This window comes from Petaurus breviceps, unplaced genomic scaffold, assembly GCF_028583685.1.
Source record: "Petaurus breviceps papuanus isolate PSGF00001 unplaced genomic scaffold, PetGlider_PUasm1.0 38, whole genome shotgun sequence".
In the NCBI taxonomy this organism is placed as follows: domain Eukaryota; kingdom Metazoa; phylum Chordata; class Mammalia; order Diprotodontia; family Petauridae; genus Petaurus; species Petaurus breviceps.
The window spans coordinates 37,189,734-37,214,047 of record NW_027186304.1 but is presented as its reverse complement, the minus strand read 5'-3'; the positions used below and the strand labels follow the sequence as shown (position 1 = coordinate 37,214,047).

The following is a 24,314-nucleotide window of genomic DNA, read 5'->3' as shown; positions in this document are numbered from 1 at the left end:
GAAGTCTGATTATTCTTGTTTTCTCTTCTTGATCTGTTCTCCAGATCAATTGTTTTTCTTAAGTTTCACTTTCTCTTCTATTCTTTCATTCTTTATATTTTAATTGTTTCTTGATCAAGTACAGTTTTAAAGTATATTTTCCAGAGTAGCATCCAAAAGCTTCAGACTCAGAGACTGACAAATTGAAACTGCTTTGGGAAAGTGGACTTGAGCATCTAGAGTTCTAATATCAGTCTAATTCTTTAACATATTACTTTAATGTTAAATAGCAAATGTATTTCATTGTAAATTCTGAGTTGTGGAATTATTTAAACTCATAGAAGTTTCATTTTAATTTCTCCTATACCATTTTCCTGAGTTCTTATCTTAACACTTCTCTGAATTTTACTGAACAGATTTCATGGCTAACAAAATAGTCCTTAAAATTCAAACTGCAATTTTAAAAGGAGTCTTAAGTCATCCTAAAGTTCCCCCTTTTTGTGAGGTAACTTAATCTTCCAAATTTTGTTTTCATCAAACTTTATAAAGTTTTATTAGTATTTAAACAATCTCTACAAACTAGTATCTCAAAGATACATCAAAATGCTCATAAGAACATTCAAATCATAATTTAAAATTTTCAGTAGAAGAAAAAATTTAAATCACAAATTTAGTCTCTAGTCTTTTTTTTTTTAAATCTGTCTTTCATGTCTGAAATTTCCAATTTGGCTAGTGTTGGAAAGTTAGAGAGAAAAGAGAGACTTGTCTTTTCTGACAACTTTTGAAAGTTTCACTTTTTACAAATCTTTTTCCCTTGGTTGATCAGACCAAAGGAAAAAGCTAGGTTGAGTTGCCAGGATGTGGAACAAAACACCTGAAAACACTTGCTGGCAGAGATAAGCAAAAGCACACAAACACCCCCCCCCCCACACACACACACACTCTCATGCTGTAAATTTCTGTTTAGATCCTCCCAGAGCAGCCCACTTTTATTCTCCTCTTTCTAGGGTGAGAGATTTGAGTCCAGGCTGTCTCCTAAAGGAATAGCAAAGTTAAACTTCTACAAGCTCTACTACTAAGGTCTATATGATCAAACTTAGATCTAACCCATAAATGTTGATTCCAGTGTTAGATACAATTCTCAATTAAGACAAAATAAAACGAGGTATCAATTTTCACTTTCACACTAAGAAGGAATTCTTTCTCTTATTGTCTTTATTCTTTCACTTCCCTTTCTCTATCCTAGACTTTTATTCTGATTTGTGGTCCTTATATTTATTTCTTCCTTCTTTAGTCTCTGTTCCACAAGAATTAAAGCTTCTATTGTGAGTTTCCTCTTCTATGACTGATCTGTAAAAATTACTTGAGTTAGGGATTAACCTTCTCTGCTACCTCATTAGGGTTCTTGTTATTTTTTTTTTCCTGGAGGCAATATCTGGAATCTCTTGGTGTCCCCTCCCCCATGCTATTCAGTAAGTTCTGGGTACTTTTGTGTTTCCTTATAGTGCTCATGGTATTTGGTTTATCACTTTGAAAGACTTATGATTCTTAAATTGGATCTGCTCAGCCTATCTTCAAAATTAATCACTTCAGCTTTTATAGAATCAATTTTCTTTGTTTTTTTTTTCTTTTCTTTTTTTTGGAGGGAAATTAGGGTTAAGTGACTTGCCTAAGGTCACATGGCTAGGTTTTTTGTGTTACATGTCTGAGGCCGTATTTGAACTCAGGTCCTCCTGACTCCAGGGCCAGTGCTCTATTCACTGCGCCACCTAGCCAGCCCTATAGAATCCATTTTCAAAAAACAACAACAACAACAACAAAAACCCAAACCATCGTTGGCTTTTACTTTTTTTTTCGTCAGAATTCCCTCCACTTAAGTGTGTGTTCTAAATCCACAAATCTCTCAAAAATTCTTCAGAAACTTTCTATTGTAGATTGTTTTCTAACTAGTTAAATAAACTTTAAAAATGTGCATTGAGAGTTATGCTCTGTCCTATATTAATTCCTAATTCCTTCTTTTATGGTTTTCTATTGTATCTTTTGAAACATTCTGGAGTTTCTTGTCATTATTATACACTTTCTTGGGAGTACACAGGATTCTGCATTTCATGATATATTGCTTCTCACTTTCTCTTGCAAAATTCTGTGTGTATTCTGTGAATTTAGAATTCATATTTCTTTCTGTTAATCTGTGCAGTGACCTTTTATTGAAAATTTTGCTGTTGAATTCATTTTCTTATTCTCTGTCACTGAATTTCTGGCTCCACCTTCCCCAACCCTTTTGATGGGTACCCATCCAAGAGTTGGCTGCAAAGCTTATCTGAGCCAACATGCATTGGGATACATCGAATCCATTATCCTGGGTCTCTACCCTGAGAACACTCTATGCAAATAGCATAGGCTCCAGTTGGGTTTCAGTCCCACTTCCCTCAAGTTCAGTCCAGCAAAGCATGCTAGCCCTCTCCCCAATTTCTCTCGTTTGACTTTTCTCATGGTTGGGATGAATCAGTGTCTATGTTCTTCAAAATGTTGCCAGCTGGAAAGGATTGGATATGCTGGGGCAGTCTCTACAGCAGAGGAGTGCCAGGATGTTTCCAAGACCTAAATCTAGTAGCCAATTTGTATCCCAGGAGAGACAATGAAGGCCATTGGGAAGGGGGTGATGAATGTGTGTACTTTAAGGATTAGAACTTTAGTGTCAATTCATAAGAAATTTACCTCATTGGGGTTTTGCTTTCTTTGTCTTGGTTTTAGCTGTAACTGTTCAATATCTAGTAGGTAATTCACTACAAGAAAACAATTAGTGGGGACTGAACAAAGTGACTAATCCATCATCTTGCTGGACATCTGACTTGGAATTCTGTTCTGATTATTTTGCTCTGCATCCATTCATAATCTTAACATGTTTTTCTGAATTCTTAATGTTCATTATTTCTCACTGTAAAAGTTTCCTACATACATATATAATTCTTGGGTAACCACTTTGTTCTAAGTTCTTTCCTACCAAAGCCCTGCTATGGATATTTTGGCATATATTGTATGCTTATTTCTATCTTTACTTTGGGGTATGTGTCTAGTAGTTGGAATTACTGGGTCATGTGGTATGACCATTTTATTAGAATGCCTATTTTTTCACAGGCCCTTCAATACTAAGTGTCTCCATTTTTCATTATCTGACAATTTTCAGGGCATGAAGTGAAACTTCAGATATTTTAGCAGTGTGTAATATACCTCCTTTGTTAGGGAATGGAGGCTAAGTTGCTAAAGTCTGAAGGGTGGTATTTCTTCCATGAGTAAGGCTGGAACTGGAGAGCAGTTTTGCTGTTAGGGTGAGTTTAAAAATTATCAAGGATGAATTGGAGACTTCACACTTAAGAAAAAAGTACTTGTAACTATTCTGCTTCCTTCCCCCATACTCTCACCCAGTCATGTGGCTCAGAGGTAGGTTGGGGTGGACCAATTTTCTAACAGTGTTGTAATAGTTACCCTTCTCAAACCTATGCTTTCAGGAAGACTGGAGAGGCAAAAGCTTACAACAGCTAAATAACTTTAAAAAATTTGTCTGTGCTCTTAAGTGACTGGTGAGTTGAAGAGAAAAAAGAGCTACCTTGTGGGAAATATGGAGACTTGACAGGTCATATTCCTTCCCCTGCCTTACTTCAGTTGAGTGGGACCAACACCTATTATTTCATCTTCTCAATTAACAAGAATTTTGCTTTTCTCACTCTGATACCCTCTCCTCCCACTTGAACAAAAATAATTTTTTAAAAAAGAGGAAATTCTCATAACAAATATGCACAAAGTAAATTCCTTCATTGGCTATGTACAAAACGTATGTCTCATTCCACATTGAGTCCTAATTTCTCTGTCATGCTTTGGTTCTCTAGAAGTGGAGTTTGTCATCATGTTGATAAAAATTCTCAAGTCTTTTAAAGTTGTTTCTCTTTATATTGCCGTTATTTAAATTCTTCTCTTGGTTCTGAACACTTTGCTTTGCATCAGTTCGTACAAATCTTCCCAGATTTTCCTGATATTGTCCATTTCCTCATTTCTTATGATGGCAATACTATTTTTTAAAAATGTAATACTATTCTTTCAATTAAAATCTATTTTTTCTCCCTCCCCCATGGAAGTATGTGTATGTAACAAATAATGTATAAGCAAGAAAAACAAACTGCCATATTGGTCATATCCAAAAGATATTTGACTCAATCTGTATCCTGAGTCGAGAAGGTGAAGAGCTATGTCATCAGAATCATAGTTGGTCATTGCACTGATCGATTTTTAAAATCTTTCAAATTCGTTTTTTTTTTTATATATACACCACCCCCACTGGGAAGATAAGCAATCCAATATAGGTTATATATGTGTAGTTATGCAAAACATTTGCATAGTAGGTATACTGTGAAAGACTAACTCTATTTCCAACCTATCCCACCTCTCACTTATTGTATTTTCCCTTTGACCCTGTCCCTTTTCAAAAGTGTGTGCTTCTAACTACCCTTCCCCCCCCCATCTTTCCCCTCTATTATTCCCCCCTCTTATCCCATTCCCCCCTATTTTCCTGTAGGGTAAGATACTAATTGAGTGTGTATGTTATTACCTTCTTAAGCTAAATTCAATGATTGTAAGGTTGTACCATCTCCTTTTACGTTCCTGCTCTTCTCCTCTATTGTAACAATTTTCTCTTGCTTCTTTTATATGAGATAATTTACCCTAATTTATCTCTCCCTGTCTCCTGCTCCCAATATATTCCACTCATCTCTTAATTTTATTTTTTAGATATCATACATTCATATTCAACTTGTTCTGTGCCCTCTATGTGTGCATGTACATACATATGCACATATATATTTATATACACCTCCACCCACCTATACATACATACATATGTATACATATATATATATATATGTGTGTGTGTGTGTGTATACATATATATTCCCTTCAACTGTCCTCATACTGAGAAAAGTCTTATGAGTTACAATTATCATTTGTCCATGTAGGAATGTAAATAGTTCAACTTTAAATAAAGTTCCTTATGATTTCTTTTCCCTGTTTACCTTCTCATGCCTCTCTTGCTTCTTGTATCTGAAAGTCAAATTTTCTGTTCAGCTCTGGTTTTTTTCATCAAGAATGCTTGAAAGTCCTCTATTTAATGGAATGTCCATATATTCCCCTGAAGCATTATACTCAGTTTTGCTGGGTAGCTGCTTCTTGGTTTTAATCCTAGCTCCTTTGATCTCCAGAATACCATATTCCAAGCCCTTCAATCTCAGTATAGAAACTCCTAGGTCTTGTGTTATCCTGATTGTTTCCGCAATACTCAAATTGGTTCTTCCTGACTGCTTGCAGTATTTACTCCTTGACCTGGGAACAATATTATTTGGCTATAATATCCCTAGGAGTTTTCTTCTGGGGATCTTTTTAAAGAGGTAATCAGTGAATTCTTTCAATTTCTATTTTGCCCTCTGGTCCTAGAATATCAGGGCAATTTTGCTTGATAATTTCTTGAAAGATGGTGTCTAAGCTCTTTTTTTTGATAATGGCTTTCAGGTAATCCAATAATTTTTTAAATGATCTCTCCTGGATCTATTTTCCAAGTCAGTGTTTTTTCCAATGAGATTTTTGGATTGCCTTCTATTCTTTCATTTGTTTGGATCTGTTTTATAGTATCTTGATTTCTCATAGTCATTAGCTTCCATTTGCTCCAATCTAATTTTGAAAGAATTATTTTCTTCAGTGAGTTTTTGAAATTCCTTTTCCATCTGGAAAATTCAGCTTTTTAAGGCATTCTTCTCCTTATTGTTTTTTGGGGCCTCTTTTGTCATTTGAGTTAGTCTATTACTTATTTATTTGCTTTTTTGGAGGGGAAGGTAGGGAAATTGGGGTTGTGAGTTGCCCAAGGTCACATGGCTAGGTTTTGTGTGTGAGGCCATATTTGAACTCAAGTACTCCTGACTCCAGGGCCATGTGCTCTATTCGCTGTGCCACCTAGCCGCCCCTAGTCTATTTTTTAAGTTGTTATTTTCTTCAGTCAGGCTGTTGACTTACTTTTCTTGATTTTCTTGCATTATTCTCATTCCTCTTCCCAATTTTTCCTCCACTTCTCTTACTTGGTTTTCAAAATACTTTTCGAGCTCCTCCATGGCCTGCACCCAATTCATTTTTCTTTTCTTTAAATTAAATTTTATGTTTATTTTTAGTTTATATCATTCATTTCCACAACATTTTGAGTGACAAATTTTCTCCCCATTTTTCCTCTACCCACCACCCCAAAACAGCGATCCCACTGTATGCCCCCAATCTGCTCTCTCCTAGGTTCTCCCCCATTTCCCCTCCAACTTTTCAGTAGGGCAAGATGGATCTCTATATCCCAGTGCCTATATATCTTATTTTCCAGTTGCATGTAAAAATAAAAAAAAAAAATACATTTGATTTAAAAACTTTGAATTCCAGATTCTTTCCCTTCTTACTGGGAATATAAGCAATTCAATACAGGTTGTACATGTGCAGCTATGCAAAACATTTCCATAGTGGATATATTGTGAAAGACTGACTATATTCCCCTCCATCCTATCCAGCCCCCCACTTGTTCTATTCTCTACTTTGACCCTGTCCCTTTTAAAAAGTGTGTGCTTCTAACTTCCCCAACTTGTCCTCCCCTCCATCATCCCCCCTACTCTCCTGTACGGTGATACCCTATTTAGTGTGTGTCATTCCCTCCCTAAGCCAAATTCAATGAGAGTAAGGTTGATTCATTCCCTTTTGCCTTCCTGTTCTTCCCCTCCATTGTAACAGTTTTCCCTTGCCTCTTTTATAGGAGATAATTTACCCCATTGTCTCACCCCATCTCCTCTCATTATTTTTCTCTCTCACCTCTCAATTTCACCTTTTAAGTATCATCCCTTCCTATTCAATTGGTCCTGTGCCTTCTGTTTATGTATACCTGTACACATACATATACACACTCACATGTATTCATATGCCTATATACCCTCCTATATAGACATTTATGTATGTATACATACATCTATATATATACACATACATACATACATACATACATACACACATTTCTATTCCCTTCAACTATTCTCACACTGAGAAAAGTTTCCTAAGTTACAATTATCATTTTTCCATGTAGGAATGTAAATAGATCAACTTTGATAAGTTCCTTATGATTTCTTTTCCCTGTTTACTTTCTCATGCTTTTTGTATCTGAATGTAAAATTTTCTATTCAACTCTGGTCTTTTTTTTTTTATCAAGTATGCTTGAAAGTCCTCTATTTCATTGAATTACCATATTTTCTCCAAAACATGATACTCAAGTTGCTTGGTTTTAATCCCAGCTCCTTTGACCTCCAGAATATCTTATCAAGCCCTTTGATCCTTCAGTGTAGAAGCTGTCAGATCCTGGGTTATCCTGATTTTGTTTCCACAATATTCAATTGTTTCTTCTTGGCTGCTTGTAATATTTTCTTCTTAATCTGGAAATTCTGGAACCTAGCTATAATATTCCTAGGAGTTTTCTTTTTGGGATCTTTTCCAAGAGGTGATTGGTGGATTCTTTCAACGTACATTTTTCCTGCTTGTTATAAAACATCAGGGCAATTTTCCTTGAGAATTTTTGAAGGATGATTTCTAGGTTCTTTATTTAATCATGGCTTTCAGGTAGTCCAATAATTTTTAAATGATCTCTCCTGGATCTATTTCCCAGGTCAGTGGTTTTTCCCATGAGATATTTCACATTGCCTTCTATTCTTTCATTTGTTTGGATCTGTTTAATAGTATCTTGATTTCTCATAAAATCACTAGCTTCCATTTGAAGGAATGATTCTTTTCAGTGACCTTTTGAGATTCTTTTTCCATCTGGCAAATTGGCTTTTTAAGGCATTGTTCTCCTCTTTTTGAGCCTCTTTTGCCATTTGAATTAGTGTATTTTTTAAGGTGTTATTTTCTTCAGATTGTTGACTCTCTTTTCATGATTTTCTTGCATCATTCTCATTTCTATTCCCAATTTTTCCTTCACGTCTCTTATTTGGTTTTCAAAATCCTTCTTAAGCTCCTCTATGGCCTGTAACCAGTTCATATTTTTCTTGGAAGCTTTTGGTACAGGAGTCCTGACTTCACTGTCTTCCTCTTGTTTCATGCTTTGATCCTTTTTGTCCCCAAAATAGGAATCTAAAGTCAGATTTCTGAGCTTGCTTTGCTTCCTTATGTTGCCACTCAATTACTAGACTTTTAAGCTCTTTGCCACAGTAGAGGTCTGCTTCCAGAGAGGAGAACTTTGTCTCAAATTGCAGGGGTTTTTGCAGCTGCCAGAGCTATTATTAGGGTGCCCTCTCTGTAGCCCCCACAGGCTCTGGCCACACACCCCAGGACTCCACCCAAGACCACGATCCAGATCCAAGCAGATCAAAGCAAGAGCAATCCCCTTGGAATGGTTGCTTGGTCCCCCTACAATCTACTGCTCCTGAGGCAGCAACGTGGCTGTGCTGCCATGCCTCCACTGCCTCTCACCCCAGGGGCAGGGGCCAGAACATGCTCTTCCATCCACCCCTGTTCCAACAGTTTCACACTGACCTTTTACTCTGTCTTTGGCATTTATAGGTTGAGAAGTCTGGAAACTGCCACAGCTGCTGTTGCTTCACTCTCCTTAAGTCTGCTCCGGCCGCTGCTGGTTGGGGCTGCCCTGGGGCCAAAAGCGCTCATGCGGGGCTGGGCTCGGCTCCTGGGATGCTGCAATAGCCCCTTCCTGCCTTCAGTAGGACATATTTGTCTCTGTCCCTCTGTGAGTTCTGTAACTCTAAGGTTTGTTTAGAGTCATTTTTTACATATATGGGAGGAGGCAGAAGCCAGAGCCACAGGAAAGTCCTATTTCAACTCCGTCATCTTGGCTCTGCCCCCCAAATTTGTTTGTTTTTATAATGTTATTGTGTGAATTGCTCCAGTTCTATTAACTTCACTCCATATCAGTTCATACAGATCAGTCTTTCCATTTTTCTCTGGAAATATCATATTAATTTTTTATGGCACATCATCCTTCTGTCATATGTATGTTACATAATTTGCTTAATTATGTTAATGTTACATATTTTGTATGTAATATGTTACATAATTTGATTTCTCAAATGATTGGTGCTCCCTTGGTTTCCAGGTTTCTGCTACCACAAAAAGAGCTGTTATGTGTGCGTGTGTGTTTTTTGATGTTGCTGTTTTGTTACATGAGTCTTTTTCCTCTTACTTTGATCTCTTTGGGTCATAGTTCCAAATCTAGGACCTATTTCTAAGCATCTTCTTTTATTCTATTAGACTCTGTCTGATTTGTCTAATCTTATTTCTCATAAGCTATGGTTACTGGCCCTTCCACTTCTACATTCCTAAATCTTTGTTTTTTTTGCTTTTTTGGAGGGGGGAAGGCAGGGCAATTGGGGTTAAGTGACTTGCTCAAGGTCAGATGACTAGTAAGTGTTAAGTGTTTGAGGCTGAATTTGAACTCCTGACTCCAGGGCCGGTGCTCTATTCACTGTACCGCTTAGCTTCCCCTTCATCCTCAAATCTTTAAAAAAACAACAACCCCCCCCCCAAAAAAAAACTATAGGCCAGTTATCTGAGTGTATGTGTTGCCTATCCAGTCTTAGCTTGACTTGTGCATAAGTCTGATAAGGAAGGAAGAAAATATGCATTTATTAAGCACTTACTATGTGTTAGGCACTATGTGTAATTATAAATTGAAACTGAAAATAGGGTTGCATGCTGAAAACTTGAACAAAAGCTTTAAGAAGACTATTTTGGAAAATAGCAAATCAATAATGAAATCTACCATATTTTTTTTTTATTACATTTAGATATTACAAAAAACAAAGGATAACATCCACCCCTTTAAGTTACACAGTGCAAAACAGAAGCACCTCATTGTTTCAAAGGTGCAAAATCAAGAAAAAATGCAAATGCATAATAAATGTACTCAAAATTATTTTAAATAATATTTCCTGATACATTGTATTTAAATGGTATATAAATCGGGTTATAGCAGATTTGAGAGGGCAAGAAATCAGTTTTCATTCCAACTTTAACTATAAATAAATGAGGAATTTTTGTTCAGGCACCTTTTGCAATTTCCTCAATATCTATGTCTTCTGTTCTTTGCTTTTTGGAGAAAACATTGCATTGTAAGGCTGCCGCCTTTTGGGACGTGGACAAGGATCAAAATCTTCCTTAATGTACCCTTAGAAAAAAGAGAACAACAGAAAAATAAAAGACTTTCAAAAAATAATTCATTGTTAAGGTACACACTGACAAAATCTTACATCATTTGCATTTTGTTTCCTTTAGCAATTTAATTCATAAACATTTCCTTTAACACTGACATCTGAAATATATTGTATTGTGTATTATCTTGATGTAGAGGTGGTGGCCTTGATTTTCTACGAAAAAGAACTGGTAGGTCTTCAACCAAGCTGGAAAGGCTTTGAAAATGGGCCTAGTGACAACATATGTCTGTTATCTGAGAACCAGTTTAAGTTCAGAGAAACATATCCCCAGGTTGACTGAGTTATGAATTTTTTCAGCCATAGAAACTCTTGAAGACCATGTGCCAAGACTGAGATGTCTGAAGTGTTCTGAGGTACAAAGTACTTTCCACTTGTTAAAACCATTTGAATTTGCCTACGAACAATGAGTAAGAAGAAAAGAGCCAATTAACACCCAAACGAAAAAACAATGAAATACCAGGCCAGTAGCTGGGAAACTCTGGTTCATGGGCTAGGCCAGATTCTTGGCCTGACTTTATTATCACAGTCACAGAATCTCAGAATTTGAAGAGACTTGAGAGGTCATATAGTCCAAGTAATTAATCAAACATGAATCCTGTCTACAGTATCCATTAAGCGTCTGTCTGAAAACCTCCAGTGATGGGAATCTCAACCCTTTCCTCTGAGGGCACTCCTTTTAATTGATAAGAAATTTTTCATTACAACCACCTCTCCACAAGTCACCTACTGGTTCTATCTTGTTTACCTGGGGGACAAGAAAAATAAATTTAATCCTTCTTCTACATGTAAACTCCTTGAGAGTAGGGATTGTTTCATTTTTTTGTACTTGTATCCCTAGCATCTTTGTCTGTAATAAACACTTACTGATTAATAATGGTCCTTAAAACATATGGAAAAGCTCCAGCCCCAGAGTCAGGAGGACTCGAGTTTGGTTCTGGCCTCAGACACTTAATACCCACACAAAAAAACTAGCCATGTAACCTTAGGCAAGTTACTTACCCCAAATGCCCTCCAAAAAGGCAAAACAAACAAACAAAAAACCATATGGAAAGTACTTCCAAGTTTTCATAGTGTGATTTCACTAATTTAAATATATCCTTCTCTCTACTGTCGTTCTGTTGTGTCCAATTCTTCAGAAAAGAAGAATGCCAGGGCCCCACTTTACAAATTCAAACAAAGAATCATTTCATAAACTAATGATGGGATTGAGAAGATTTTCAAGATCTTAAGTCTGTTAACCAGTGTATTAAGCCAAGTTGACAATAAAAATTACCTTTGCACAGTTTTATTTTACTGCTTTGTGGATAAAGGTCTTATAAGCAGAGCTATACATAGAGAGAACTGCAACAGTCATCAATGTTCATCTAGTCCAATGCCCTTATTTTACAGGTTAGAAAACTGAAGCCCACAGAAGTTAAGTGATTTATCAAAGGGAACACAGGTACCAAGTGGTAGGCCTAAGATTTGAATCAAAGATTTCAAATACTACATTCACTTGTTTATGTAAAAAGTAAACTTCCTGCTGCACAAAAACTTAAAAAAAATTCTCCATAAATATGATTAAAGTCTAGGATACATACATATTTAATTAAATTTATCCAAAACATTTTATGCTGCTGTCCATAATGAAATTATAATAAAGGATAGAATACCAATGCAGAACGTCTTTTACTTAAGGAATTTGGAACAAATTCCCTGTTAATCTGCAGATTATGTTGGAAAAGTTGCACTTGATTTGAATTTTAGCTAACTACACTAAAGCCATAAAATGATAGTAACTCGCAGATATTCTCTTCCTCCATTAATATCCAATTCCTTCCTGTTGTAGGAGGGGACTCTTTTTCAAGGCTGTGCTAGTAGACAAAAAGTTGACAATCTTGGCCAAGCTGAAAAGGCTTCTAGAAAGAGTCTAATCATGTTCAGAGAATAACCACTGAAAGATTGGTACAAGGTGATTTTTTCTTTTCTGGCCACAGAAACTTCTGAAACTACTAATGTATGGAAGTGCTGTAACTGAATTTTAGTGGAGAACATTGAGGGGAGTAGTGGATAGAGCACCAGCCCTGGATTGAGGAAGACTCATCTTCCTGAGTTCAAATCCAGACTCAGACATTTACTAGCTATGTGACCCTGGGTAAATCACTTAACTCTGCCTCAGTTTTCTCATCTGTAAAATGAGCTGGAGCAGAAAATGGCAAATCACTCTAGCATCTTTGCAAAGAAAATCCCAAATGGTGTCACAAAGAGTTGGGCACACTGAACAACCACAATAGAGAGAAGGATATATTTATATTGGTGAAATCATAGATTTTTGAAGCATAGAAGTAAGTGATCATGATATATTCTCACCTCTGTCCACACAAGTCTGTGTTGAAGGAAACCCAACTTCCCAGAAATTTTCAGGTGTGTTAGGAGGAATATAGCGGAAACGATGTCTTGAACAGGAGGCTAGTTTCTTTTCTCTTTCTTCTTCTGGAATATCTGCATAATACTAATAATAAAGATTAGCTAGCTTTTTCCCCCACCCCTGAAGAGAGTATTACAATGTCAAAGACAAATATAGTATGTGTAAGTATATAAATAGAATATTTGAAGTGATTCCTTGGTATAGGAAATCAACATTAGTACAACATTCTCAGTGATTTGTGTTCTTTGATGTTATTTTTAAGATTTTTTCAGTTTTAGGGTTGAGTGTGTACAGTTACTATGCCTTTCCCCAAAAAGCTATATAGCTTTCAATGACAAATGAACTTTTATTTTTGACAAATGGCAAAGACAATGAACTTCTCATATATGTGTATATATGAAAGCCATATGTAAAATACTAAAAATTCATACCAAAAGATCTTAATTATTTTGGTAGTCTGAAGAATACATATGACCAAAAAAAAAATTATAGTGGAAAGGGCCTTAGAAATCATTTAGTTCAGACCTCTCATTTTGCACATGTAAAACTCAGAAGCAGGACTAGTAAACAAGCCTCCTAACTTTCAGTATGGTACTCTTTTTAAAATCAAAAGGAATTTGTGGCATGTATATATTTTTAAAATTTGCATAGATGAGATTTTAATACATAACAACTTTACTCAATGTTCAGAAGAAAAAAAATTCTGGGACAGCAACTAAACGGAAAAACCAAATGGAATGAGAGAAAAGCATCAATATCATTGCAGAGAAAGTGTGATCCTGAAGTTTGCCAGAAAGTTACCTAGTCAATTCTACAGATTTTAAGTGCTTGGGAAGGTGAGGAAGAGCAGCTCAAAAATATTCTTTAGGATTAAGATGAAATGAAGATGATCTTAACAAAGGGAACGAAAAGATTAAATCTTTTTAAGCTGGGAGGAGCTTAATCTGATTATATTCCCATTTATCCTGTATATATCTTGTTGGCACGTAACTGTATGCATGCTGTCTCCCCATAGTAGATGGTTGGGCAGCTTGGCAGTACAGAGGATTGAACTCTAGGCCTGCAGTCAGAAAGACTCATCTTCCGGAGTTCAAATCTGGCCTCAGATGCTTACTAGTTGTGTGACCCTGGTCAAATCACTTAACCCCACTTGCCTCACTTTCCTCATTTGTAAAACAAACTTGAAAAGGAAATGAATGGCAAACCACTTCAGTATCTCTGCCAAGAAAACCCCCAAATGGGGTCACAAAGAGTTGGATATGACAGAACAAATTAGATTGTGAGCTTCTTGTGGACAGAAACTGTCTTCTGTCTTTCTTTGTATTTCCAGCATGTGCCTGGCCCATAGTATGTTTAAAAATGTTTATTGACTGTCGTTATGTTAGCTATTACAAAAGTTGTGGAATTTAATTTTTCAAATTTTTTTTAAAGTTGTGGAATTTAAAAAACCTTTTTGACATATATCCAAATGCTCTACTATGGGTTGATGAAAGAAGAGAGACTATAGATGGAAAGATGGAAAGAAATTGAACCCTGACTCCCACACAATCTAATTATGTATAGTTTGTCTATGAGATCAATCAGCTGTACTGAATGCTACTGAGATCCCTCTAAAGAATAATGAATGTTTCAAAACAGGGAAATCTAGAAGTCTACATTAAATCTTTGTTCTGACCCATGCCATAAGAAAATAAAGAACTGGATATAAGGTCATATTTATAATGACTGTTTAATATTGTATAGAAACAGGCTGTGAGGGGAAAAAACATCTGGACAATGAAGATAAAGAAAACCCTTTGATAATGACATTTTCTAAAAACAAATGGCATGCAAAATGGGCTTTTTTTTTTTTTTGAAGCAATCGGGGTTAAGTAACTTGCTCAAGGTTACACGGCCAGTTATTTCTGGGTGTGGTGCTAAGTATCTGAGCTCGGATTTGATCCAGGTCATCCCGACACTGGAGCCGGTGCTCTTACTCGCTGAGCCACCTGGCCACCCCTAAGCAATTGGGGTTAAGTAACTTGCTCAAGGTTACACGGCCAGGTGTTTCTGGGTGGGTGCTAAGTGTCTGAGCCCGGGATTCGATCTCCAGGTTAGTCTGACACTGGAGCCGGTGCTCTTACTCGCTGTGCTACCTGGCCACCCCTCAAAATGGGCTTTCAATGAAGGTGCCGAACTATATGCCAGGATTGTACCAGCTGGAATGAAAAATGGTAAAGAGGACATAAAACCAAATAAGAGAAGGAAAAAGATCAGGTATTTTGCTTCCACCTGGATATAAGCTTAGTTCTTTCTAGTTCTTTCTCTGGATGCACATATTTCTCTCCATCATGAGTCTTTTGGGATTGACTTATATCACTGCATTCTTGAGAAGAGTCCAGTCTATCAAAGTTGGTCATCACACATATGTTGTGTCTGTAATTGTGTACAAATTTCTCCTGGTTCTACTCTTCTCACTCAGCATCAGTTTGTATAAGCCTCTCCAGGTAAATATGAAGACCTTCTGCTCCTCTTTTCTTACAGCACAATAGTATTCCATAACATGCATATACCACAACTTGTTCAGCCATTCCCCAATTGATGGACACCCCCTTAATTTCCAATTCGTTGCCACAACAAAAAGAGCTGCTATAAACATTTTTGTACATATGGGTCTTTCTCCCATTTCTATGATCTCTTTGGGATATAACCCTAGGAGTGGTATTGCTGGATCAAAGGGTATGAAAGTATTTATAGCCCTTCGGGCATAATTCCAGATTGCTCTCCAGAAAGGCTGGATCAGTTCACAACTCCACCAGCAATGCATTAGTGTTCCAATTTGAGTGGGTGCTATTATTATACCCAATTTATTGTTGAGGAAAACAAGGGCAACAGAGGTTAAAGTGATTTGCTCAGGGTCACACAGCTACTAAGTGTCTGATGCTGAATTTTAACTCAGGTCTCTCCTGATTCCAGGGCCAGAACTCTTCCCTGCATCACCAGCTGCCTTGTTTCATCATCAGTCCTCTGGAATCATGAATATTCATTGTATGATCAGAGTTCTTCAGCTTTTAAAGTTATTTATAAACTATAGCAATACTTTTTATTATTGTATAAATTGCTCTAGTTCTCATTTCTTTATCCATTTATGACAATCCTCAAAATTGTTTTTTTTTTTTTACAATATTGGTATAATTTATAGAAGAAATTGTTCTCACTTCACTCTAAGAGTAAAACAACTTACAAACATCAGTGTGTAAGTCTTTCCATGGCTTTTTGAAAGCACTGATTTCCCTTTCTGATAGTAAAATAGTTCTCTTTCATGCTCATAGACCACAGCTTATTCGGTAGTCCCTCAATTACTGGAAATCCCCTTAGTTTCCAGTTTTATGCCATCACAAAATGAGCAGCTATACAGCTTTTTCTGGGTGGAAAAGAACTGGAGACTGAGAAGATGTCCAGCAATTGGGGAAAGGCTGGACAAATTGTAGCAAATGACTGAAGGAATACTACTGTACTAAAAGAAATGACAAGCAGGCTGATTTCAGAAAAGTCTAGCAAGACTTACACAAATTCATGCAGAGTGAAAAGAGCAGAATCAGGAGAACACTGTACATAGTATGATCATACTATATCATACTATAATGATGATCAACTGTGAAAGCCATAGCTACTCTGATCAAGACAATGATTGAAGACAATTAAAAAGGGCCCATGATGAAAAATGCTATCCTATCCACCTCCAGAGAACTCATGAACTCTGAATGCAGACTGAAGCATCCATTTTAAAACTTTATTTTCCTTGCTGGTGGGTTTTTTTCTTTTGCAACATGGCTAATATGGAAACATGCATATTTTGCATGGCTTTGCACAACTGATATTATATTCCTTGCCTCCTCTTGTGGGCAGAAGATGAAATGCCTGAGGAAACAAAGATTCAATCTGACAAGCAGAGCAGATTTATGAAGCAATGCATGGCAACCGCTCAACAAATCAGGACCCTGTTCCATACTCACCTTCATCAAGATGTTCTCAAATCATGTGTAAATGACTTGCATGTGGATTTTGTATAGATGGGAGAGAAGGCATGTAATACTGCTGATTTTTTAATGTCCCTTGGCAACTTTTTTTTTTGCATTAAAAATGTTCAATAATTTTTTCTATGCCTTTGGTATCTTTTTCTCCTTCACTGCTGGGCACAGAGCAGGGGCTTAATAAATGTTTATTGTAGTGAATAATAATAATAATAATAATAATAATAATAATAAGATGATACCCTCTTAAGGTTTGCAAAATATATTATTATTTGAATTCTCTAATTGGATCAACATAGTATGAATAGGTATTGTTAACCCCAATTTTGAAATGAGGACACTGAAGTTCAAAGTGACAAAAAGAACTGCTTGTGATTATACAACTAGTTAGTTCTCTCCTGGCTACGATTCTAGGAGTCTTTTGACCACAGGGCACTGTTCTTCTGTGAGACAGGATAAATAAATGTGTTACTTTTTTGATGAAAGTAATTATTCTTAAGATAAAATTCCCTATCAAGACTCTTAAATATACTTAAATATACATTTCAGGAAGACCTGGGTTTAAATCCTGCCTCAGATATTTACTAGCTACATGTCTCTGGATAAATTACTTAAACTCTGGGACTTAGTTTTCTCATCTGTAAAACTTTTCAATTTGGGAGAAGGTTGGAGGAAGAGAAAATCAATATTTTTTGATTGTAAAATAATTTATATTTTTAAATTCCACTAAAAATTGAGGGAGTGAAACTTATTTCTGAAGTTCCTTTTAGCTCTAAGGGAAAAAGATGATAAAGAGAAAGTCATCATCAAACTTTTTCCAAAATAGTAAGGAGCCACTGAAGTAAAAATGAGTATATATTTCTTATTTCTAGTAAAGAGAAATAAAGATTTCGTTTTCAGATTCACTATAGGTGAGACTTAGAGACTGGGCTTCCACCCCTTGTCACTGCAGCATACTGTCTCAAGTACTTTATCTTTTCTTTCTTCACTATTTAGTGGCTTCCACAATTCTTAGGCCTGGCTAGAACTCTTCCTGGCATAAATATGACTAGGATCAATACTTTTTTTTTTGGGGGGGGGGGGGCGGGGGGGAGGGACGGACAGTGGAGATGAACAAAGGTATTTAAAAAAAAGAGCAGTGACCAGAAATGTTAAAGAATTACTTACAATTTCACATTCTTTACATGTGTGTCCAAGCAATTTTCTCCTCTCTTCCTTTTTCCGTACCACCTCAATGTGAGGGAAATTTTGCAATGTGATCTTTCTGAAAGAAAAAAAAAGCAACAGACAGCTTAACAATCACAATACTCATTACAAACTCCTTAGTTTGGGGAAGCATCAAAATAAATAATAATGGACTTTTTTTAGCACTCTATGGTTTGCAAAATGTTTTACATATATTATCTGATTAGTTCAGAAAACCTCTGATGAATGAGAATAACAAAGTAAAGACAATCCTAGCAAATTTTATTTGCTCATTTTGCTTGAAAGGAATAATTCATTTCTCCTTCCAGGTATTATATTACTATAATGAAAAAGGACAATACTGATGCTGTCCTTTCCTATTTATCCCTCTGAGTGAAGGAAATAATTGGGACATAAGGTGAAAAATCATTCACTATTAAAAAAGGAATAAAAAAACCTGGGATTAAGTTTCTATTATGGCCAAAGAAGAGACTGCTGTGCCTAAAGCAATGTATCCATATAAAACATACAAATTTAAGGCTTATCTTTATGCCTTTTTTACTGAAGATTTCCGAAATGCCACCTTCTTCTAAATTCTTTAAGATAACTCAATTCAAATATCAAAAGACTTCTCTTATATCTTCTCCTGCAAAAAGATGTTCCACTTTGGGGAGTACTACTAAAGGATAAAAGTCACCGAAGTATACACAAAACAAGAAGCAAGTAATGGAGTATTCTGGAGGAATAAAAGCAATTCATAAACACAAATCATGCATAACTGGTACAACTGTATCCTGCTTAAAGAAACCAATATATGAAAATCAAAAGATGAATGACAGAGAGGCTTCACATTACAAAAGAATTATTTGCTTTAAGAAGCAAATTCTGAAAAGAAATGCTAGGGAAGGTGGCCTAGCCATACCAGATCTTAAATTGTATTATAAAGTAGCAATCAACAAAATTACTTGGTACTGGCTAAGAAACAGTGTGGTGGATCAGTGGAATAGATTATAGGTACACAAGACACAGTAGTCAATGATTATAGTAATGTACTGTTGAATAAATCCAAAGATTCCAGCTTCTGGGATAAGAGCGTACTATTTGACAAAAACTGGGCACAGACCATTGTCTTATACTGTATGCCCAAATAAAGTAAAAATGGTACACAATTTAAATATAAAGGCTGATACTAAAAGCAAACTGGGAGAGCAAGGAATAATTTACCTGTCAGATTTATGGAGAACAGAAGAATTTATGACCAAACAAGAGATAGAGAACATTATGAAATGCAAAATGGATAATTTTTATTACATTAAATTGAAAGGGTTTTGCACAAACAAAGTCAATGCAACCAAGATTAGGAGGGAAGCAGAAAACTGGGAAAGAATTTTTACAATCAGTGTCTCTGGTAAAGGCCTCATTTCTAAAATATATAGAGAACAAGTCATTCCCCAATTGATGAATGGTCAAAGGATAAGAACAGGCAGGTTTCAGAGGAAGAAATTCAAGAGATATCTATAGTCATATGAAAAAAATGCTCTAAATCACTATTGATTAGAGAAATGCAAATCAAAACAATTCTTAGGTACCACATCACACCTGTTAGACTGGCTAATGTGACAAAACAGGAAAATTATAAACGCTGAAGAAGATGTGAGAAAACTGGAACACTAATGCATTGTTGGTGGAGTTGTGAACTGATCCAACTATTGTGAAGAGCAATTTGGAACTATGCCCAAAGGGCTATAAAAATGTTCAGACCCTTTGACCCAGTAGTACCACCTCTAGGGCTGTATCCCAAAGAGATCATACAAATGGGAAAAGGACCCACATGTACAAAAATATTTATAGCAGCTCTTTTTGTGGTAGCAAAGAATTGGAAATTTCATGAATGGATGCCTACCAGTTGGGGGAAAGGCTAAACAAGTTGTAGTATATGAATGTAATAGAGTACTATTGTGCTATAAGGGATGATGAACAGGATTTCAGAAAAACCTGGAAAGACTTATATGAACTGATGCTGAGTAAGGGGAACAGAACCACAAGAACACCCTAGTTACAGTCACATTGTGCAATGACTAACTTTGACAGACTTGGTTCTTCTTAGCAATGCAAGGTGCTCCAAAAGGCTCATGATGGAAAATGCTATACACATCCAGAGAAAGAATTACAGAGTCTGAATGCAGATCGAAGCATACTATTCGCTCTCTTTTTTGTTTTGTTTCTTCTTTCTCGTGGTTCTCCATTGGTTATAATTCTTTGCAATGTGGCTAATGTGAAAATATGTTTAATGTGAATATATATGTAGGAGCCCATATCAGATTGCATGCCCTCTTGGAGAGGGGAAAGAGGAGGAAGGGAGAGAAAATTTGGAACTCAAAAGCTTGTGGAACTGAATATTGTAAACTAAAAATAAATTAATAATTTAGGGGAAAAAACCTCTAAAAGATAAGAAAAAATGTGAATTCCCAATTACAATAAAAACATCATTTGATTTATACTCAATTATCACACAACTCAAATATATTCTCTATTTCATAAAAAATAAGGTACTGATACCTAATTCCACAATTAGGTTAATATACATGTGTTAAGCAAGAACTTTACTCTCAAAATTCTTCTTTTCTTTTTTGAATTTTCAAAGATTTATTCAGTGATTTGTACTTTTTTTTTTCTTCTTTTCTAGGATACCTTCCAATTTTCTTTTCTTGACTGACACTACATTTTCTGCTTTTGTTTTATTACCTTAGTCCAACCAAATTTCTTGGACTGTTGCTATTTTCCTGCTGAAACATTAGATTGGGCTAGTTTTGAACTCTTGTTCTTCTTTGTTTACAGAAGAATGGGCCACAGCTGTAGGAAGCTGATCTTGGGCATCTGTAACTCTGTCTAGCCAAACTTTAAGGCAGGTGAGTCAGGTGGGTCTGGCTTTAGTGTTTACTTCACATAGTAAAGACAGGAGAGTCTTCTTATTTGGATTAGGCCTCCACATTCTAATGAAGCCATCACTCGATGCTGTAACAATAACATGATGCTCTGGGACTTCAAAGCTGCAAATGTCTTTTACTCTGTTTTCATGAGCTTTAAAATCAGAGCCATTCTAGTGGATCACAGTTAAACAACCTTACAATTTCTTCACCTCCAGCCACAGCAAGTATGGAATCTGAAATAAATGTAACAGAAGAAATTCTCTTTCCAGTGGTGATGGTACCGGTAATGCATGCAGTTTCAATCTGGTAGATGTCTAATCTTGTTTACTGTGACAACTATATACTTCTCTCCACTAGGGGACCATTTTGTTTTATATTTTTTACGGACGCTGATCTTCTTTCAATAAGGTTCCATGTTCGTAATGTCTTGTCTGTTCCCACTGATAGTACTAATTTGCCAGATGGATGAACAGAAAGAAGTCACATGTCCCTTATGTGCTTTAATAGACTTTAAGCAGTCCCATCTTTTTTGCATCTCAAACACAAATTAGTCCATCTTCTCCTCCACTAATTAAATGCCCATTACCAAAGAATTTCAGGCAATTTATTGTGCCATTATGATGCAGCAATGCTCCATGTTCTACCTTTTTTTCATGTCACAGATGTGAACTGTTTCATCTTTGCTTCCAGTGAACACAAAATGGTTATTTACAGCCACTGCTGACAAGGAGGCAGCATGGCTATGGTGGGTGAAGTCAGCCACAGGGGTCCATTTCTTGCTCTGGCTGCTCGGGTCGGGCTCCCTGTTCACCGTGAATCCGAAAAGAACCTGCTCATAGAAGCCACACACTAGCTCCATTCTGCCACGCCTCAAAATTACTTTCTAATTGTTATTTCATCATAGGACCTTTCTGTAATTTTTCTTTCCATGTCCCAGATCCTTGATACTTGAGAGAGTTTAAGAACAAGGAATGGAGATTAAGGAATACAGCTATCACAGATAGATCTTAGTATATACATTGCTGGAATTAGGAAGATTTGTGTTCAAATCCTGTTTCTGACCCCAGTAGTTGTGACTACAGGCAAGTTCCTTGAACTCTGAGTCTTAATTCATTTATCTATAAAATAAGGATAATAATGCCTATAGTACCTGCCTGCCTCAAAGGGTTATTGTACAGTCCAAAAATATGTTAAATTTTTTGCAAACTCAAAGAACTATACTGTCAGTTATTCTTACTCTTATTTCTTTCAAGGAACACAGTGGGGGCGGCTAGGTGGCACAGTGAATAGAGCACCGGCCTGTAGTCAGGAGGACCTGAGTTCAAATGTGGCCTCAGACACTGAACACAAAAACTAGCCCTGTGATCTTGGGCAAGTCACTTAACCCCAATCGCCCACCAAAAAGCAAAAAAGAAAAAGAAAAAAAGGAACACACAGTGATGCCTTACAGAAAGTAACCTGGGCTCCACTGGAAGGTTATTTGAAAGACATCCTTAATGAGCGAACAGAAACTTTAACCCTGGAAGGTTTTCAAGCTGGTGGCTGCTGTTTTCCTCCTGCTTCCCCAGCCCCTCCTACCCTACAACTGGGATTTGCTGGCATATTCAAGTATAGAGGGAGTAGCAATACCTGCCTCCCTCAGCCCCACCTCTAGCACCTGTATTCCACAGCAGCCATAACCCTTTTAAATTCCTGAAATTACAGAACACAGTGGACTGAAATTCTTTGCTTACTGAAAAATTTGCCAATAATACAGATGCCAAAGTTATTTTTAGTAGCACACATGTATTTTATATTTTAGAGCTGCTCATTTTAACAATGCATGAGTCCTTTTTCTCTTAAGAGAAATAGTGTATGAATTGAATGACAGAAAGCATGATTCAATATATAGATTATGTGAACTGTGCAGACTAATAGAATTTTAAATTTTTACCAAAAGGTTGAATAGAGATATCAGAGCACACAATCAGGTTACTAAAGGTTAAAAAAGTGAAGTTAAAAATCCAGAAAGACTAAATTACTGGAGAAAATACCAGGCAAATTTTCATATAATTTGATAATCTTACAAATAGCAGTATTTCAATCTGAAATATAATCAAATGAGAGGTGTGTGGCACCATAAGTAATAAGCCTTCTCTCCTAGAAAGTTGCTTCCTTTCCTCTGCCTGACCTTCTTTCTTCGTAATGCAGCCATGAAATCACTAGGCTATTTTCTGATGACATACCTTTTCTTTTTCTATGATAACGTTTTAGCAGTTCAAAATCACCTTCTTCCTAATAGAGACAGTTTTACAATTCTTACAATTATCCTCGACATGGGTAACCATGTCCATTAAGATGAATTACCTTTCGTCATCTTTAAAATAAGGCTCCACAAATGCTTTTTGTTTGACTTTATCAGGTATATCTTCATGACCTGCAAACAAAACAACCCATGCATATGTCATAAACTAATGGTGAAAATTAGAAGAAATAAATAGAATTCATAGCTGGGGAGCAAATATTTTAAGTGACTTTCTCCAGTTCATAAAGGTGCTTAAATGGCTGAGCCCAGATTTGAACCCAGACTTTGCCTCCCATCTCTCCACTTGAATAGGAGGCATGGACTCGTACAAAGTACAAATGGATTCAAATTCCTATGCCTTGGTTTCTTTTTCATCTGCAAAACAGGACTAATACTACTTGTCTAGTACTACTAGTACTACCTATCTCAGTACTCTCATGAGGCTAAAATCAGAAAGTATATGTGAAAGGTTTAGAACCTTAACAAAAACTCTGTAAATTTAAAGTATCATCATTTTCTAATATTACCTATTTGGAAGAAGAAACACTCTCGTTTATTTCCCACTCTTGAATCCATTTAGTTTTTATAGCTAGCATTTAAGATATGTTAGAACTGACATATTTCTCTTAAAAGGGGAAAAAAATAACTCTTTCATCAGGCACACAGAAAAAATTAATTGAAAGAATAAAGATCAAAGCTCAAGTTAGAAACACTGAATGGCTTTTCCTATTAAAAAAAGTTACACATAACGGTCAGGTTATTTTGTACTACAATGAAAAGATGAGAGGAGCAGTATGGAGCAGCAGATAGAGAGCCAGCCTTGAAGCAAGGCTGACCTGGCTCTAAACTCTGCCTCTGCCACATGTGCTGGCTATGACTCTGGACAAGTCATTTCGCTTCTCAATGCCCGAGGCCAGAGACAGCAAACACATAGTTTATGCCTGGTACCCCAAACCAGTGGAAAGTTGGGAAATACTTAACAAAATAAATAAAATACAATGAAGCACAGATAATATTAATATGCGGTTTTTCTATGTTAATATGGGGTCCCTAGGAATCCTTCTGTATAGTTTAATTGCCCCCATTTCTTATTTCTTTTGACACCAAGGCAGGTAACTCTATAAGACAATAAGTGTCAGGGGTATAGAGAAGAAATTTTATCCACTGGAATGGTGGAGAAAATTTCTTCTTATACCAATGAAATCATCAGGCCAGTCCTAATCCCTGTGAAAATTACTG

The 24,314-nt window shown here is 36.3% G+C and overlaps 1 protein-coding gene and 1 pseudogene across 7 annotated transcripts in view; both read right to left on the bottom strand.

Annotated features, from left to right (window-relative positions):
- Nucleotides 1-9,795: 9,795 nt before the first annotated feature.
- RBBP8 (RB binding protein 8, endonuclease) overlaps nucleotides 9,796-24,314 on the bottom strand; it is a 120,564-nt gene continuing 106,045 nt past the window's right edge. For all 7 annotated transcript variants that reach the window (XM_069099772.1, XM_069099771.1, XM_069099769.1 and 4 more), the window contains 4 exons: nucleotides 23,138-23,207; nucleotides 17,844-17,940; nucleotides 12,606-12,747; nucleotides 9,796-10,210 (listed from right to left, as the gene is read on the bottom strand). In XM_069099772.1, coding sequence (XP_068955873.1) covers nucleotides 10,113-10,210; nucleotides 12,606-12,747; nucleotides 17,844-17,940; nucleotides 23,138-23,207 — 407 coding nt within the window. In that variant the 3' untranslated portion in view covers nucleotides 9,796-10,112. The remainder of the gene's footprint in view (nucleotides 10,211-12,605; nucleotides 12,748-17,843; nucleotides 17,941-23,137; nucleotides 23,208-24,314) is intronic.
- On the bottom strand, nucleotides 17,958-23,126 carry LOC138170445 (p21-activated protein kinase-interacting protein 1 pseudogene; annotated as a pseudogene).